The sequence below is a fragment of the Centroberyx gerrardi genome, chromosome 6 (assembly GCF_048128805.1).
Source record: "Centroberyx gerrardi isolate f3 chromosome 6, fCenGer3.hap1.cur.20231027, whole genome shotgun sequence".
Taxonomy (NCBI): Eukaryota; Metazoa; Chordata; class Actinopteri; order Beryciformes; family Berycidae; genus Centroberyx; species Centroberyx gerrardi.
The window spans coordinates 24,445,036-24,462,057 of NC_136002.1; the positions used below are offsets into that span (position 1 = coordinate 24,445,036).

Consider the following 17,022-nt stretch of genomic DNA (forward strand, 5'->3'; position numbering starts at 1 on the left):
CAGGTGGGATAGCTTTGCGAATTATTTGCTGTCGCCATATAACAAATAGGTATTCTAAACAAAGTCAGTTTATTCCACATACTTTACTTAGAAATACAGATCCATTTTAAGTCAATTGCAGCATAGCCTACCCTTGGAAAGTCGTACACAATTTCAAACACAAGATTTCAATGGGCTCCTGCCTGTCAGCGCTTACACAGAAAATCTCAAGGTTGCTTGATGAAAAGCATGCTTCCATTGACTGATTGGCTGAAAAGCCTCAAATCTCCATAGAAACAGGAGAAAACGACAGTAAACGAGGCTGAGGCAGACCTTTGTGCTCCACCCATCCCTCAGTGTCCCCTTTCACACCAGGCTTTGGGTTCCACAATGAAATATCTCACTTCACGGCATCATCATAATGAATGGCTTGTGTAGTGTCAGTGCGGCCCTAATGGAATTCACTGAGAGTCTATTACTACTTTCATTTCTTTTATTACACCAGAGAGCCGCTAACCCCATCCATTTCTACTCATATCCCTCCTACACCAGATTCTCCTCTGCCCCATCCATCTTTATAAATCTGCCAGCTAGGGCCAGGTCAGTACTGGGTTTTATACGATTCGGTCATTCTGGAAGAAACCTTTTTTTTTCCTCCAAAATGACATTTGACTTAAAGCTCAAATCTGTTTTCAAAGCAGAGGTATATACACATATTCCTGAAGGGCAGGACTTACTGATGGAAAACAACCTCTTCACGAGGGTCAGATCCCACCACAACTCCAAAATGCAAGTCTATTTTGCTCCAAAGCTTACAAACGCAAACGGCTTACTTACAACCTTAAAATACATTTAATAGTTTTCTTTTGCTGTTACATACTGCCAGTCTTTCTATCAAGAAATCAGTTGGAGAATAAAATATTAAGAAAAAAAAAAGCAGTCAAAATGATCTTCTATTCTTTCCTAGCCAGTCTATTCAGCTGACAAACTGTGGCAATATACTGTTGATGCCTCCACTAGGGCAAAGCGCTCTCCCTTTCTATAATTAAACTGTACCTCCTGCCAGTCCGCTCCCTGCGATTCAAAAAACTATAAAGGTGAGGTACTGCAGTCTTGTGCAACTCACTGGGTAGAGCATGTCATCCATGCTCAAAATGTATTCACTCATGGTTTTGTTCGAAGCTTTGGGATAAAAGCAACCACCAAATGGCATACACTGTACTATTATTATATTACTTTCCTATCCTATGTTTCTCATTGTGTGCATATGGAAGTGGTGAGAGAAATTTGCATGTATGAATCCATTTGTGGCAGGCTACAGTATTTCTCTGCCAGTAAACACCTTACATCTCAATCCAGAAAACACCCCGAGTTGACGTCGCCAGCCACACAGGCTAGTGAAAGCCATCTTTGGGAGACTCTGTTGTACACATTTGTATCTGTCATCTGTTGGTTAACCCTCATTGCCAAAGGCCTGTAATCACTTTTCCCAGTGCCACAAAAAAGCTCCCGTTGAAGGAATCTTGCATCTTCTGCAATGTAACATCATGTAATCTAATAAACTGACTTGACTCAGGCACAGCTACAAATTAGGTCAATGTCATCAAAGGAAACTTACAGAACCAATCAGATACATTTCTATTGATCCACATAGAAGGCAGATGACAGACAAATCAGAAATGCTGTACGATATGGCGATTCTTTTTGCACATTTCTTTTTCAGGAAATGTATAGTATTATTCTGTTACAATATAAAAAAAGGTATTTTCTTTGACCAGGAAAAAGATGACTGCATGGCCAAAATGTTTGGGCAGGAGACGAAATATAGGGCATGGGGAGGAGAGAGAGGTGTCAGAATAAGATTAATAAAGAATGGGAGTAATAAAAGAAACAACTGTAAGCCCAAGGCAGGAGGCACCACAGTGTAAGTACAGTCTGAAAGTAATTGGGTTTCCTAATCGTACCTCTGGGCGACGCTCGACTTTTACCAATAAATGGTGAGTTGACGTGATTGTTCAATCACCCCCAGTCCCCCCACACAAGACAAGCCATCAATATTGTAAATGAGCCTCTTCTGGGGAAGGATGGTCTGGCACTGGAATTACAACAGCTCACCCCAAATATGAAAAATACAGAGAGAAAAGCTGTGGCTAGGAGCTACACAGGAATTACACAGCAAACCCATCTCCTCTGACAAAACTGGGCCTCTCTTCAAAGGGGAGCTAATACTAAATATAGATATGGAGTTGGGTATTTATACCTAAGGTTTGGGCGCTCCCAGCCTATAACTGTAGGGCTGCATAGCCTTGAGCTTGCTTTGTTTTCATTGGGTGCGTCAGTGCTGAGGGGGAAAGCCACAGAATGGAGACTCCAGAAGGACTCTGCAGCCAGATATAACTTAGGAGTGGGAGAATAATTTCAAATAGGGCGTCCAAATAACTGACAGTCATTTATCATAATTCTTCAGCATGCAAATAGGTTTGTGCAGTTTATGGGTTACTGTGATAACTTTCACCATTGTGAAGTCCAACAAAATAAACCCAGAATATTACATGTTACATAATGAGATGAGATGTAACAGATGGAGAGTGCAGGAGCACAAGCAACTGTCTGTGTCCCCCACTCATATAACCATGGACTTCGTATCTTTGTAGGAAGCCCGAGTGAGAGTGTCAGTGGAGGGGAGAGGGGGTCTTTGGGGTCTGAAAATGCTACAGAAAACACCAGCTACCTCTTCTCTCCTACACTTAGATAGTTTTTAATGAGCAGCTCCGCGTCCCCAGTGGAGATCTATGCTGCCATGAAAGCTGCTCTATTTCTAGTTCCTTTTCATCCTGCTCTCCTCCTTCAGACCTGACATTCATTATTCCCTCCATCTCCTTAGAGGGAGAGCAATGCGCTGGAACTTCAACTTTTCCCCTCTTCAAATGCTGAGCTTTACTTTAGTTGAAGTCTGAATCAAAGCTCAGTTTGTGCTGATTCAAATGTCCTTTACTGCTGTAAGCTGTACTGTATGTAGCACATATTGTGCAGAAGAGACATATATTTGGAAAATGATTTTGGTGCTTACTCCTTGATCACTACGAGGGTACTACTGAATCAAGTACATCTTTTGTTCAACAATTCACTCTTATGGCACCATTAATCCATCTATCCATCCATCTATCTCTTTCTATCTTTCATTTTTTACCATTTAAGTAGCAACGCCCTTCACCTGCATCCCTAAAATATGGCAGGTATGAGTCCTGTGTTTTACTAGCCAGCATTATACAGTGTACATTTCTGCACTCATACCAATTCTTTAGGGCTACTTTGCAAGGGTAAGTGGAAGGGCATAACCCCTGTTTAATTACACAGGTGAATCAAATTATGATATCCAAATATACTTGAGATGTCTGACATTTCAAGGGAAAATATCTCAAGGCATGCAAATAAAATGCACGTCACCTTAAAGTAATAAAGCTCTTCTTGTCTTCTTCTCTGCCCTTCTCTCTGGAAATATTCACATGCGCTGCATTTATCTTCGCTCCATCTACATTAAAGCATATTCTCTGCTACAGTGTCATTTACTGTTTAGCAGAAAACTCTCTTATCTTTCTCGTTCGTTATGTTTGTCTCAGTCTGAGAGAAATGAGTAGCACAGCCTGCCCCAAGCCCAGTCAGAGCCTTCACTAACCTGCGTGGAGTCTAAGGGAAGAATCTGCCTGCAAGGCATGGCCACTTCACATCCCCTCTCCAACCCACTGTGTGCCAGAGCATTGAATTAGAGACCAGTTAAGGCAGTGGGTTGTAACTAGATTAAAGAGGAGAGTGGAGGGGAGGCAGGCAGAGGGCTGCCTCTGTGTCCTATAAATGACATTGTAATTCTCTGAACATGGGTTTTAGTGTAGTCGGCCACCATTAGGAGAAGAGGGAAAAAGGGAGGTATTTTTGCCACTTTACCCAGCCAAGCGTCTCTAATAGTGTGTGCGTGTGTGTATAGTCCACTCTGTCTGAAAGAGTCCCTCTGCCCCTATTCCCGTCTGCTCACACACACAGTGAGAGACAAAGCCTTTGCAAGGCCCGGCAGTGATGGCAGAAACCCAGCATTAGCGCCTGCAGCCATATCAGCAGATCATAGTAACATTTTTTCTCTCTGTCTCAGATTTAAATATCTTGTTTTTTCATACTCCAATATTGTATCAAGTCATATCCAACGTCAGAACATGGCTGTATGGTAGCCAATGTGCTCCGAACCTCATATTTGAAAAAAAAAAAACAACCAACAACATAAATTTTCATCCTCATCAACATTTGCTTAACTATATATCATTCACACGCAACGAACTGTAAGCAGTGGGAGCTGAGTGAGCAAAGCATTATTGGTGAGGGAGAGGGACTGTGTTAATAAAAATTCCCTTAGATGTCAGGTTTGTACATGCAAATAACAGATCGATAAAGCAATTAAGAAATCAGTCAATCATAAAGTCAAGCGGCAGAGCCCCAGAGACGTCCCAGTTTGCTTCACAGAGTTCCCTGCTGCGTCAGAAACCAACCTGAGAGACTGCCGCTTCGCTCTGAGCTGTTGTGAGAGCTGGTGGTGCTGAAATCTTGTGATTGGTTGTGTGGTATTCTATTAGACAATCCTTCGGCCAATCGGTAGTCAGGAATGAAAAGGAGTGCTATAGTGGAGGTTAAAGGGCAAAAATTACAGTGGCATCAGGTGATTGGCAGTTAGCACAAGCACATGCAAACATGCAGTTAGAGCATCAAGCAAGCAGTTGACATTCGCTTTTTACACACGTCTCCACCAATTCGGGGTTCATATATTCAACAAGGCTCATTTATTTAACCATTCATTCACTTTCTCATTTGTACGCAACGTATCAAAGACGCTGTGTTTGCTGTATACCTTTGATAGAACAGACTAAAATTAAAAACATGGAAATAATCATTCACAAAACTCTTCAATTCATGAAATGGGATAAATGAGTGCAGCGGTGGAGTTTTTAATTTATTACTGTTTCCCTTCAAGAGAGATATAATCATATATAATCGTATATAATCTTACTTCTTAAAATAATGCCAGGGAGAATTACGAAAGGAGTTTTTAAAGATTCATTGCATTAGGGGGACTCTGTAAAAAGTATAATTAATCTGTTTTAGACTGTTGGAAAATGAGATCATAAATATGTATTAGAATACAGCCTAGGAATACTCATTACTCCTAAAGTATGAAACTCCACTCGGCTTTAAAAAATCCAGCATCAAATCCATGGTAATTAATTTGGATTATTTTCTTAAATATTAGTCCAGCTAAAATGGATAGGCAATTACTCTGAAAGTGAAGGAGGAGTAGTGCCATCATGAAAACCTCAAGGAAATGGATGGTTGACTTAACTGCACTACTCCTTCATGAGGTGTTTACTCAACCTTGGAGAGTAACCAAGATGATGTCTGCTGGGGAAAAATGACTCTTTCAAACACAACCTCCCCTCCACAGACAGTGGGGTTAGAATGGCTTCAGAGACTTGTGGTGAAATAATGGGCATTAAACTGCAAACTGCTGTCACGTCACAACGCTGAACTTGCGGCTTGTGATCCGGGGGTGAATGAGGTAGTGTATGAAATACACTCTTTCTGCTCTTTCACTCAACGGGCTTTTTGATGCCGTCATACATGAAGAACAGAGTGGCTGCAGCTGATAATTGCGTACATGTAAACATTTACTGAACCTCACAAACACAAGGGCACCAACATCCCCGCAAATGGATATGTGCAGACTGACTCCCTCCATGTGGCTTACTGTTGTTGCAGGAGTTCTTGTCGGGCAAAGAGTAGCCCAGGTTGGCCATCTCCTGCTTGGCCTGGAGCGAGGCCTTCCACTGGGCCTCAGGCAGGTCCACAGCCAGCTCATGGATGCTACTGGAGTGGAGGATCTGGGTGGTGGCGTAGGGAGTGGCCTGGGAGGCTTGGCCGGGGCTGTTGTAGTTGGCCTTGGTGGTGAAGTCTATGCTGCTGTAGATGGCTCCATCAGAGAGCATGGTGCCCGTCTTATCCCCTTGGCCGCTGGGGAGATCTGGGGGAAAAAAAGGGTTCAAAAGAAATGTAGTTGGCTTCTACAAGAGATGTTCACATCACCTGTAACCCCGGAGTGTGTGAATAAAAGCCGGTAGGTAGAAAAAGAAAGGAGACATTGATGAACAAGCCCGGTCTTCATCGCAGATTAAGAGCAGAACACTGTCTAACTACGCATCGGGCCTGGAGTGACCTGGGGTTCACATGCAGGAGGCCCCGAAGTGTCAAGACATTACAGTCTGTGGCTCAGCGCTTTCGGGTCAGCTCGTCTCTTAACATCCACCACTTAACATATTCATCTCATTGAAAGATTCATCCCAGTTATTCATGCATTCCAACCCTCGGACTCCCAGCCTTGGTGTCCCGTTCTCCCTCCTGTGCGGATCTCTCCGTCCCCTCCCTTCTCTCTTCATGCACATGAGCGATAATGCTGCCGCTCTGCACGTGTGCGTGATGAGAGAGAGAGAGAGAGAGAGACAAAGAGAGAGAGAGAGAGAGAGAGAGAGAGAGAGAGAGAGAGAGAGAGAGAGAGAGCAAGCAGACCCTCTCTGTAGTGCATGGTTTGCATGCCCAGTGAAGGGGAGATGATGTAGAGCCATGGCGGAAGTGTCCGCATCTGCGCCAGTCAAGCTGCGCCTGTCCTTCACGACTGGCTGCTCAAGACCATCCTTTCAAACACCCCTCCACCCCCCACCCCCCCTCACTGCCTCCTCTGCCCATCTCTCCCCTCACATTCTCTCGCTCTGAGGTATGGGCTGTGACACCGGGCTGGACTGTTTGCCATTACTCAGCCTGGTGACAGTGGAGGCCCTGCTGTTAATGCTCTAGCTGTCCTCTGATGTGAAATATAAATGTATATCCAAACACGCACATGCAATATGCATACAAGTATACATCTCTGCAGGCCTGGTGGGAGAGCGAACATGATGAACAACAGGAGCGATGGTACAATAGAGAGGAGGGCAGGGTGCCTGGAAGATCCTGTCATCATCCTTCATCTCTTATGGTCTCTTCCCCATCTCCCCCTGCGCAGCACCTGGGAGGGCACCGGGGCAGACCTTCACTCACCTCCTCGGCCAAAGTTACTCAGGTCGTTGGGTCCCCCGGAGCTGCTGTTGACAGGCAGGCTGGTGGCTGGCCAGGAGTCCGCTAACCAGGGGTAGCCTGGGTCACTGGCATTCAGCAGGCCAGGCCGGCTAGGGAGAAACACAGGGTGGGACATTAGACTAAATGTGAAGCTACTTTAATACCAGAGGTTATAGTACACTCGGAATGTCCTGATTTACTAATTATGCAAGGTTTATTTCTGAATCATGAAGTCGTTTCATCTTCCCTCACTAGATTGAGAAGTAATAAATAAAAAACATGACAGCAATCAGCAGGGAGTCAATGTGAAGACATAAAATCAAACATATGTTTCAATGTTAGTGTGTGCACATGCATGTGTGTTGGAGGGAGATAAGCTGGCAATAAGCCTCTGGTGCTAATGAGACATTTCTGAGATAGGGGGAAATACTGGATGGATACATTTCTTCACCCACAAAGTTGGAATTCCTTCAGGCAAACGCAGCTCTTTATCTCTCTGTTTCTCCTGCTGTGTCTTTGTCACATTCTCTCACTTATTAATGCAAATACACACTGTAGAGATGCTAATGCATGCATTTGCACTCTGCATACATGTGCACACGTACTTGTGTCCTCATTCATTAATATCCTGTACTTTCTGCTGTGTTTTCCCATCAACCCCTTGTGGTGATGTCCAGACAGTCTAAATCTTATTTGATTAGACGTCAAACCTCGGCCCTCGCCCCACCCTGATCCCCTGGCCCACTTGTGGGATGCCTGCATATGGGAGAGGGCAGCTCCATTTAACAGGTGTTGTGTCCCTCCTGAGGGGGTGGGAGTCATAAAAAGCAGCCATTAAGACTTTAACCTGTCATGGGTGACTGCTGGGAGGCCATTAGGGCCACTTTACTGTACAATCACGTCTGAGGCTCGTTACCATGGGCAACACAGATGGAGGTAGATGAGAATGAGATGGAGCTAAACGCCATTGTTTATATGTCAGTTCATTGACACATTGTACTCCACTTGTTTCTAATGACTGGCCATCGAAACGGATTACGGTGAATGCACTCTAAATTCAACGTGTAATGGCTAATTTACTGACCGAAGTAGATGGAGAATATAAAAGAAAGGACAAAGGAATCGAAGCACACACACCAGAAGTAAAAGGAGGATAGCTGAGCAGTTCATTGTTCCACTCAAGGTCTCAACAGCGGCGTCTCTTTCGCTCTTTCATCCCTGAGAAATCGCAGGCTGCTATGGTCAGACAAGCAGCGCATGTGATAAAGTGGATGGCTTTGGCTTCCCGGGAACGCGGCACACCCCACCGCCAGTGCCCCGCAGTATGTAGCAGGCTCACAGATACACACTAGCGCTCCGAGAAGCCGCGGAGCACAGCACTTAGCAGCCTGGCTGCCTGATGGGGCTTTTTGTCTCAGCTCCAGCGGGGTGACGTGCTGGCTCTGGGGGACTGGGAGAGAGGCAAGCCCCGAGGACAAGGGCAGGTAATGGGCGCGCGGCAGTCAGTCTCTCCCTCAGCCACAGGTTCTAATGAGAAGAGCTGTTCCACGGAGGGGGAGTCCAAATGAACTGCAGTCCTGACAAGCTAAGAGCCCGCGCCGTGGTTCCTGAATGCCAAAACAGGCCCTCGGGGGAGACGAGTCATTCAAATTGATGGCTGTGCATCAGACACATGCACTTTTATAGGGTAATACATCTCTCCCCCTCCCTCCACTTCTGTTTCTGGCTGCCACGTTCCCCCACCGCCATCATTCTCTCCCTCCCTACCCATCTCTCCCTAACCCTATTTTCCTTTATTTTCTCCCCATACACCTCCTCTTTTCATCCCTCCTCCCTTCCTCTTGTGCGCTCAACATCTGTCAGCCTGGAGTTTCCAGGCAGTTGACAAAGAAGGAGAGAACCAGAGGGAGGACATTGTTCTCTCATGTTGACTGCGGCTAGACTGCACCATGAAGGTACTGCATACTGTCTACGAGAAAAGACCATGCCTTTGTCTCATTAACAGTCTCGCTTGTCCTATGTGCTCCAGCAAGCCCTCCCCCAGCCCACTAGAGAAAGACCATTTGGAAGACAAGGAGTTGACACTGGAAATGGCTGCATCGTCCTTGTATTTATCACACAGCAGTATTCCTGCGAAGGATAATTAGAATAAGACTGATTTCTACTGGGGATATTTGTTATATGGGTGTGTGATTGTGTGTGTGTGTGTGTGTGTATGTGTGTGTGTGTGCGTGTGTGTGTGTGTGTGTGTGGTAGGGGGGTGGGGCGGTAGACACAGGGTCATATGTCTAATGAAAAGCTGACATCTAACTTTTAATCCTTGTCCAGCCTGGGATGGATGGCAACCTTGGCAGATAAGATTTGATTTGGAGCTTTTTTCCTGTCAGACATTTCAGTTGCTTGTGATAGGTAGGAAACCTTAAATACGGTCTAAGATGCCTGACACTAGGCTTGCCATAAACAAGCCAAGTGAGAGATATTAATTCAAAAGCAACTTCATAAATCAGGTGTGTTTATAGTCCCACACACCTACTAGTGACTGGAACTTGTACTAAAAGCCCACACATAAGCTAATACTTACAGCATGGGGAAACACGGATTACTTTTCTAGATTTACTTTCTGAGAACATTCTGTCACTTAGCCTTCAGATCCTGGGATGTAAAGGAATCTCCATAGCAACAGTCTTGGTGAAACCTGTTCACTGCACTGCTCAGCCCACTCTCCCTCTCTATAGGAGCGAATCTGCTTTTGCTAAAATATTGATCAGTGCCAAGATAGGAAGTTATTACTACCTCCTAATTACCATCTCCCTATTGGCAGGGGGATAAGGAATGAGCCCTTATCGGCTTTTATCAATTTCAATTGAGCAGCCAAAGTCAAACCGTCCAGGTCTACCAATCTGCAGCCTATTCATCTTCCATGAATCATTTATTTTGTGATCGATTAAGTGTAATTGTTCAGTCAGGGCAATTTGGCAGGAGCCAATGAGGGACTGGAAACAGACGTGGCTTCATTTGCTATTGTCTAATTAATGCAATAAACATCTCACGTAACAAATGAACACATTTTCCTCTGATACCCTGCTACACATTTTCACTCTCAGGGCAGATGGGGAAGTTGCAACATCTGGGCTTTGATGTCACTAGAGTGACTAACGGATCAGGGGTTTATGCTTGAAAAACAGCTCCAGACTGCATCCTATTCCAATGTTGTGAAAATGTGGCAGTCGCCGCTACTGACTACAGATATGACAAATATAGAGCGCCACAAATACAGACATTTCAAATCCCATTCGCTGGAGTGAGAATCAGAACCACTTATGTGGAAAATTGAAGGAAAAACACTACAGCAGAAAGTAGATGAGAAAAGGCATGGCAAGTGGCGTGGCTAATTCATGGAGAGGCTGCTGGCAGCTCACAGAACAATATAGGCAAAAATGCCCACTGCGACATCCAGTCATACACACACAGTATGAGACAAAAATAAAATACATATTGTAAATATATACAGTATATTTTTAAAAAAAAAACAGCAACCAGACTGAAAGACACACATTCCCAAAAGCCCAGAGACACACAGGGTCAGACTTAGTTGGGAATCTCTTGCTGAGTGTTTGAGATCTGGAGGCTTTACCTAGTCAGGTGTGATAAGCAGTAGATAGACAGAAGCCCGGGATTCTCATGGGAGTCTCTTGAATACCCACAAAGGCTCAGTAACTGGTGTCATTGAGATGTGCCCTATTCTCTGTAGCCCCTCTCTCTTTCACTAACGCACACTGAAATGGAGCAGGCTGTATGGGGGTGCGAGCGGGGTACCTCCGCACACCTCTCCCCTGGGTAATTATTTTTACATTATTACATGTGCTCAGATCCCAGCCGCCCACGCAAGGTGACAGGCAAATTTATCACTCCGGAGGGCTTCTGGGTTGCCTGTAGCCGGCGGGGGAAGATAAATGACAAAATAAAAGCCCTCTCTGCTTAAATTGTTTCTGTTAATTCTGTTGAGGAGATTTATGAGTTCATCTATCGATGCGTGAACGGAGATGTGGTAGAAATGTATATTTGCAAACAGGTTTGCATGGAAGGCACACAAACAGGTATTGGTTATTTATCGATCCATCAGTCATTTATCAGTGTTAGAGTGAAAAGCAGCCTTCTGTAGACTTCATGCATCACTTATGCTGTTGAGCTAAGGTTATTAAAGGGAAGATATGCAAAGCTTAGGACATAGGTTTAGAATAAAATAATAAACAATGGTGAGCTGTTTGGCTGTAATAATGCACATTTTTAAATAGTTCTGCTCATGTGTATGATAGATTGGAATATTGATGATAGGTTTGGTGACATTGATAAAAGGTTAGTCTGTTCCCGGTGGGACACTCACCTTCCATTGCTCATCAGACCACCGTCAACTCTCTGGAACGTCACTGAAGTCAGAAAAGAAAGAAGGGAGAGAAAGATGGAGGGAAAAAAGACAAAGCAATATATTAAGTTTTTCTAATATATTATATGTCAAATAGCACAAGGCTTTATTTCCATAATCAAGATGATAAGATGCATGGCTATTTTAGCAGCACAGTCCAGATTTGCCCTTGTGCCTGTATAGCAACGCATTCTTCTGTTCACTTAGGCCTGTCTCTTACACAGCTAGATAGTTGATAGATTCACTAAGGGATGCAGATGTCCCTCTGTGTCCATTCCCTTTCATGAAAATTAAAAAAAGGTGCAATGATGAGGATTGCAGATTGCTTTGCTTTGCATAAGCTCAGACGTCATGTGTTCCTCTCAAGGACAAGATGCCTGATGAGAGGGAAAACTCATTTCATCTCTCTTATTTTGCTCTTGAGTTATTATCAGATTTGTGATTAAATCTCAGCCAAAAATGATTAGAAAAGGCAGAGGGCTCATTAATCAGGTTGAATCTTCTATCTGCAGACGTGGAGGCTGAGTTACTGATCCTTCAGCTAGCAAGGCTCCCCAGAAGCCATGCATGTGGCCTGTTCTATTACAGTGATCTATAGATAACAAGGACTGCTCTTTGTCAGCAGCTAGTAAAACTCCATGGCTCAAAGTGAGAGACGGCTGTAGAGAATCCATTTCATCTCTGTTCAACGACCATGATGACAAAAAGCATCGGAGTTCCAAGCATGTAAAAACTTCAATGGATCACAGGAAACACGAAAAAAATTTTGGAAATCACCTCATACCGAGGAGGGGGAAAAAAAGAGAGGGAAAAAAAGAGAGAATGAGTACTGGTTGACTCAAGAAGAGAGAGAGCTGGTAGTAATTTGGCTCATTTGTTCCACAGATGGAGATTAAAGAGAGAAGGAGGCTGAACATTCCTCCACTCTTTTCTGTTTCATTCAGGTTGATTCCACAACAAGCCCAGGCACGGGTGAGCGAGGGGGCTTTCCGAGGGTGACGCAGGAATACTGATGATGGGGAGATGAAACTCAAGGCAAGAGTCTGTAGGGGCTGCTAACAGAACACTTACGCATTATCAACATTACCTAAGCTTAATTAATCTAATCCTCTCTCCCATGACCATCAGAATTTATTGTAGGATATTGAATGTGAGAGACACAATGTAAAATTCCTCCAACTTGCATGTAAGAACAATGGCTAGTTTATTTACTGCATTATCTATTTAGCAAATCAATCAATCAAAAATTAAAACACCCGTCGCTAACAATAGCTCCAGCCAGATAAAACCAGCATTGCAGATGTATTTGAATACAATGCGGCTTTGACAGCTAGAGACAGACTTGGCATTCTTTATTCACTCATAGCCAAAGCCATTTCTCTTTGTTCCACCACCAACAAACTTGCATTAGAGAGTTCTGTCTCTTTGGAGAGAGGACTGAGAGGGGAGGGAGGTGGAGGGGAAGGGGGGGAGCTATGCAGCGGGGAAGCCTCTGAAGTCCCTATCTGTGCTCAGGCACATTTCTGGGCCGCTGTGGAGTACTTTAATGTTAGCCAGAGTGACGTGGCGGCATGGCTGTGCCTCTCGCCTCCTTCTTCCAGATAAGCACTTTCTCCAATATGAATACAGATTAATCCCCTTTAATAAGCATTAAGGGGGGGGAGGACATAATCAGCGTATAAAAATTCCATCAAATCTCTTTCCCGCTGGCCGTGCGCCTCCGCAGCGTGGTGATTTACCTCTCCTGTACTGACAGCTTTAGGAGGCTGAGACAGGACACTCTCGATACATCAACTAATCGTCAATACAGAGAAGAACGGCGCTGTAAGACTCTTCAGCCACACTCTGACTCATGTTGTGAACACCACCTCAGTGACTCTGTAATCGGTGTCTTCTTTGCCATTATTTTGTCCTTGCCTGTTGTCCTCCTGTGGTAAAGTAACAATTACCCTCCTCTCTGGCTTCGGCGACTTGTGCTTACAATCTGATACCAGCCCACTCACCTCGGTTTCACTAACATATTAATGTGTTCCATTTATCTGTTGTTAGAGCTGCTGTGCAAAGCCCAGAGTGAAATGGGGTGCTGGATGTGGGCTCCACAGGGAGCATATAGCTATACTTTTCAGAATGGTGTTAGGAGTTAGGATAGTGAATAAACCCAAGAAACTGAGGCAAGGGCGCTGTGTTGACCCCTGACTCATTGTACCACACTTATCTGCTACACTGATATTGGACCAGGAGAGAGAAATCCCCTGATTCTCAGACTCATTTAATCTGCAATGTCTTCTTCTTCTTCTTTTTCTTCATCTAATCTTTTTCTCCATTCTCTATCGCTTCACATCCCACTACTCCATCTCTAAGACAGGCGATGCAAGCTACTCTCCTCCTCCTCTAATTCCACCTCCCTTCATCCAGAGACAGAGGCAGATGCAAGGCTCGTACAGCGGTGGTGCCAGTCAGGCTCGCTTTAGCAGAGGACAGACTTCCTTTACAGTAACATCTAACATTGTTACACTTATCAAATCGGCTGCAGTTAGCCAATAAGCCAAAGATATATAGGCAGATTAGCCAAATATATATAGGCAAAAACATTTAGTAGTGGAGGGAAATCGTGACAAGGAAAGAACAGGAAAAATAAAGAAAATAGGCAGAAGGAAAAATCAAATACACCATCCAAATGCCTAATCAACACCTACGGAGGAGAACGGACATGTAAATTACAACACAATTTGGGTCAATTTGAGAGAACAAAGAGGAAGAGGATGATTTGAGGAAGAGGAAAAAGCGACAGTCTTACCCTGCACCACAAGACTGCCACAAAGAAAGATATGCACAAGACAGGATGGAGCTTCATTCAAAAAAAGATAGCCACAACATACATACACACAAATACAACACAGTATGGAAACAAGGCTGTAGGCTGGGCAGGGAAAGGGTTTAAGGTTTGCAGGGCCCTGGTCATGGCCAATAACAAATCCAGCTCTCTTTGATTTGTAAGTTTTGAGACATCTCATCACTTAATAGGCAAAATTGTCTACCTCAAAAAGAGATTTAAATTTGCATTAGGCATGACCATGAGTCTGGCAATCCAAGCATATATATACTGTAAGCAGGTGGGGGGAGGGATCTGTGGCGAGATGGGGTGAGGAGACGGGACAAATGAACAGTACCTGCAGGGGTGAAGGTGAAGGACTGAACTGCAAAACAAGAAGACAGAGAAGTTGTGTGTTAAAAGCCTGCAGAGGTAAGCGGTGCTTTGGGGGCATCTGCACACTGGGGAAGGGGGGCATGCCGAGAGGTGTTAGGGGTCAGAAAATACAGGACCACACCATCACCCAGTGTGCAGAGCAACAGCCAGGAAAGCAGCCGACTCAGAGGCCACAGAGATGTAGAGACAGCGGCACAAACCAAAGAAAATACACAAACACATAAATATGTAACAGACAGAAATGAAGAGCAAATTATCCCCGCCAGTCGACTTGCTGCAAGACACTCTTTGCTTTGACCTGCTAATGCCAAAAGAATAAGATGCAGGAAAAAAAATAGACATAGAACTTTTTTTTTTCCAGAGACAACCTTGTATTCTGCTTGCTAATAACTAGAAATAATGTTCGAATACTAGCAACTGTCGTACTAATGTGTCAGTTTATTAACATTTCCTGCTCTCTAATTAAATCTTGCACCCTTGGCAGGTTATGTGTACTTGGTTGTTGTTAGTATTGACTGTGGGTCACTCAGTGAGATGTCAGGGTCATTGTGTGGGAGGAGAGCTGGATGAGCTCCAGCCTCAATGACCAGCAGAGAGTCCAGTCAGCCCACTCAGCTCTACCACCCTGGGCTATTAACCAATACTGTGGGTGGACTTGTCAAAAACTACAGCCCTCTGGAAATGATTCACGCTGACATCTGTCTCCCTGTTGAGCTTTAACTCCTTAGCCCTCTCAACCTCGTTGCCGGCAGCATCTTCAACATCTCATCAAAACTGTTTTAATTAAGACCAAAAGAAGATAGTGTACACCCTTGCACACATTTGTAGTGGCAGCAAAATATTCTTGCTATGAGAGATAAAATTAATGATCCTGTTTAGAGCGGTACGTTTCCAGAGAAATTTTCCATAATTTGCTTAGGCAAAAGAGCAGAATGTGCGTGTTAATTTGCATATGTGGCTTGCACATGAGTTCCAGCCTCTGATCAGTCTAACCTGCGTAGTTGCTCAGGCCCTTTCTCTTCTTTCTCCTCCAGTAGAGCCAGATGCTGAAGCCCATGAGGATGACCCAGCAGGCTCCTCCGATACCAGCGATGAACGCCGGCTGCTTCACCACATCAGTGATCTGCTCCGTGATGCTGTTGTTCCTGTTGCCGCTCATAATCACGTCCCGGAAGTCCTTACCTGGGGGCACAGCGACAGACAAGGGACATGAATGTGATGCTGAGTGTGTGCTATTAGAGAGAAACGGGACATAACAATGTTGTTGCTGCTTCAAGGTGAACATGTCATGAATGTGGACCACACGCCCTATGGACTTGAAAATATTCATCTCTTTGTCGCTATTCAGAAATAACACCTATAGATACAGTATGAAAGGGTTTAGGTTAGATTAAGCCTCAAAGAAACTAGGCTCTGATGAATTACAACTGAGATATTGACCAGGAGAGCAGGGCATAGATCTAGCGGGTGTGCAATGAAATCTAATGTGCAGACTGAAGAAGACAAAGCCTAAAAGCTTATAACAAACCCCCAGGTGAGCAGGCTGTTTGCTTAGCTCAGCCCCTAATTCACTCCATGGCCAGTAAAACACACCATGTGAAATGAGAGGAGAGGATCCTGGTCTGTATTGATCTCCAATCGCAGCTCACCCGGACTAGTGTGCTTGACACTATTTCTTGGAGCGTGATAAGACTCAGAGCACACACAAATGTTCCCACACACTGACAGGGACAAACACACACACACACACACACACACACACAAAGGTGCAAACACATATGCGCATGCATGCAAAGTTGCAGACATGCTCTCTCTCTGTGTTTACCTCGCTCTCTCCCCCCTCTTCCACATACACACATAACCACACCCACACACACCCGCAGACACACAAACACACAACATATTATATCTGCAAGCTTAGGGCTGTGCTCCCTGAGATGGATTATGTGAGTGACATTGGGGAAATAAGAACATGCTACAGGCCAAGCCATCAGTTATGGGTCAAATCAGACACAATCTGCCTCAGCTCCACATAAATCATATATGGCCAGGCCACATATCAAAATAGTATTTTCTAAATATTATCCGTTTGGCAATTCCTGTCAACAGCATTCTAACTAGAAACAATGCATCAGGAGTGAAATAGAACACAATAATCTGCAAGCTATCTTAAAAAACATACAGACGAAGGGTGTGATTTCAGAACTACTGTATACATACAGTTATTGAAAATATTTAGCCATTTTCTTGAAATTCAACCATAAATATT

General features: G+C 44.4%; 1 protein-coding gene across 1 annotated transcript in view; it reads right to left on the minus strand.

The window, feature by feature from the left end:
* The window catches only part of robo2 (roundabout, axon guidance receptor, homolog 2 (Drosophila)), a 164,009-nt gene that overhangs the window by 14,747 nt on the left and 132,240 nt on the right, over positions 1–17,022 (minus strand). The window contains exons 18-22 of the mRNA XM_071925348.2: positions 15,747–15,935; positions 11,507–11,549; positions 7,105–7,232; positions 5,765–6,037; positions 4,515–4,640 (exon numbers count right to left, since the gene is read on the minus strand). Of these exons, the coding sequence (XP_071781449.1) occupies positions 4,515–4,640; positions 5,765–6,037; positions 7,105–7,232; positions 11,507–11,549; positions 15,747–15,935 (759 nt within the window). The remainder of the gene's footprint in view (positions 1–4,514; positions 4,641–5,764; positions 6,038–7,104; positions 7,233–11,506; positions 11,550–15,746; positions 15,936–17,022) is intronic.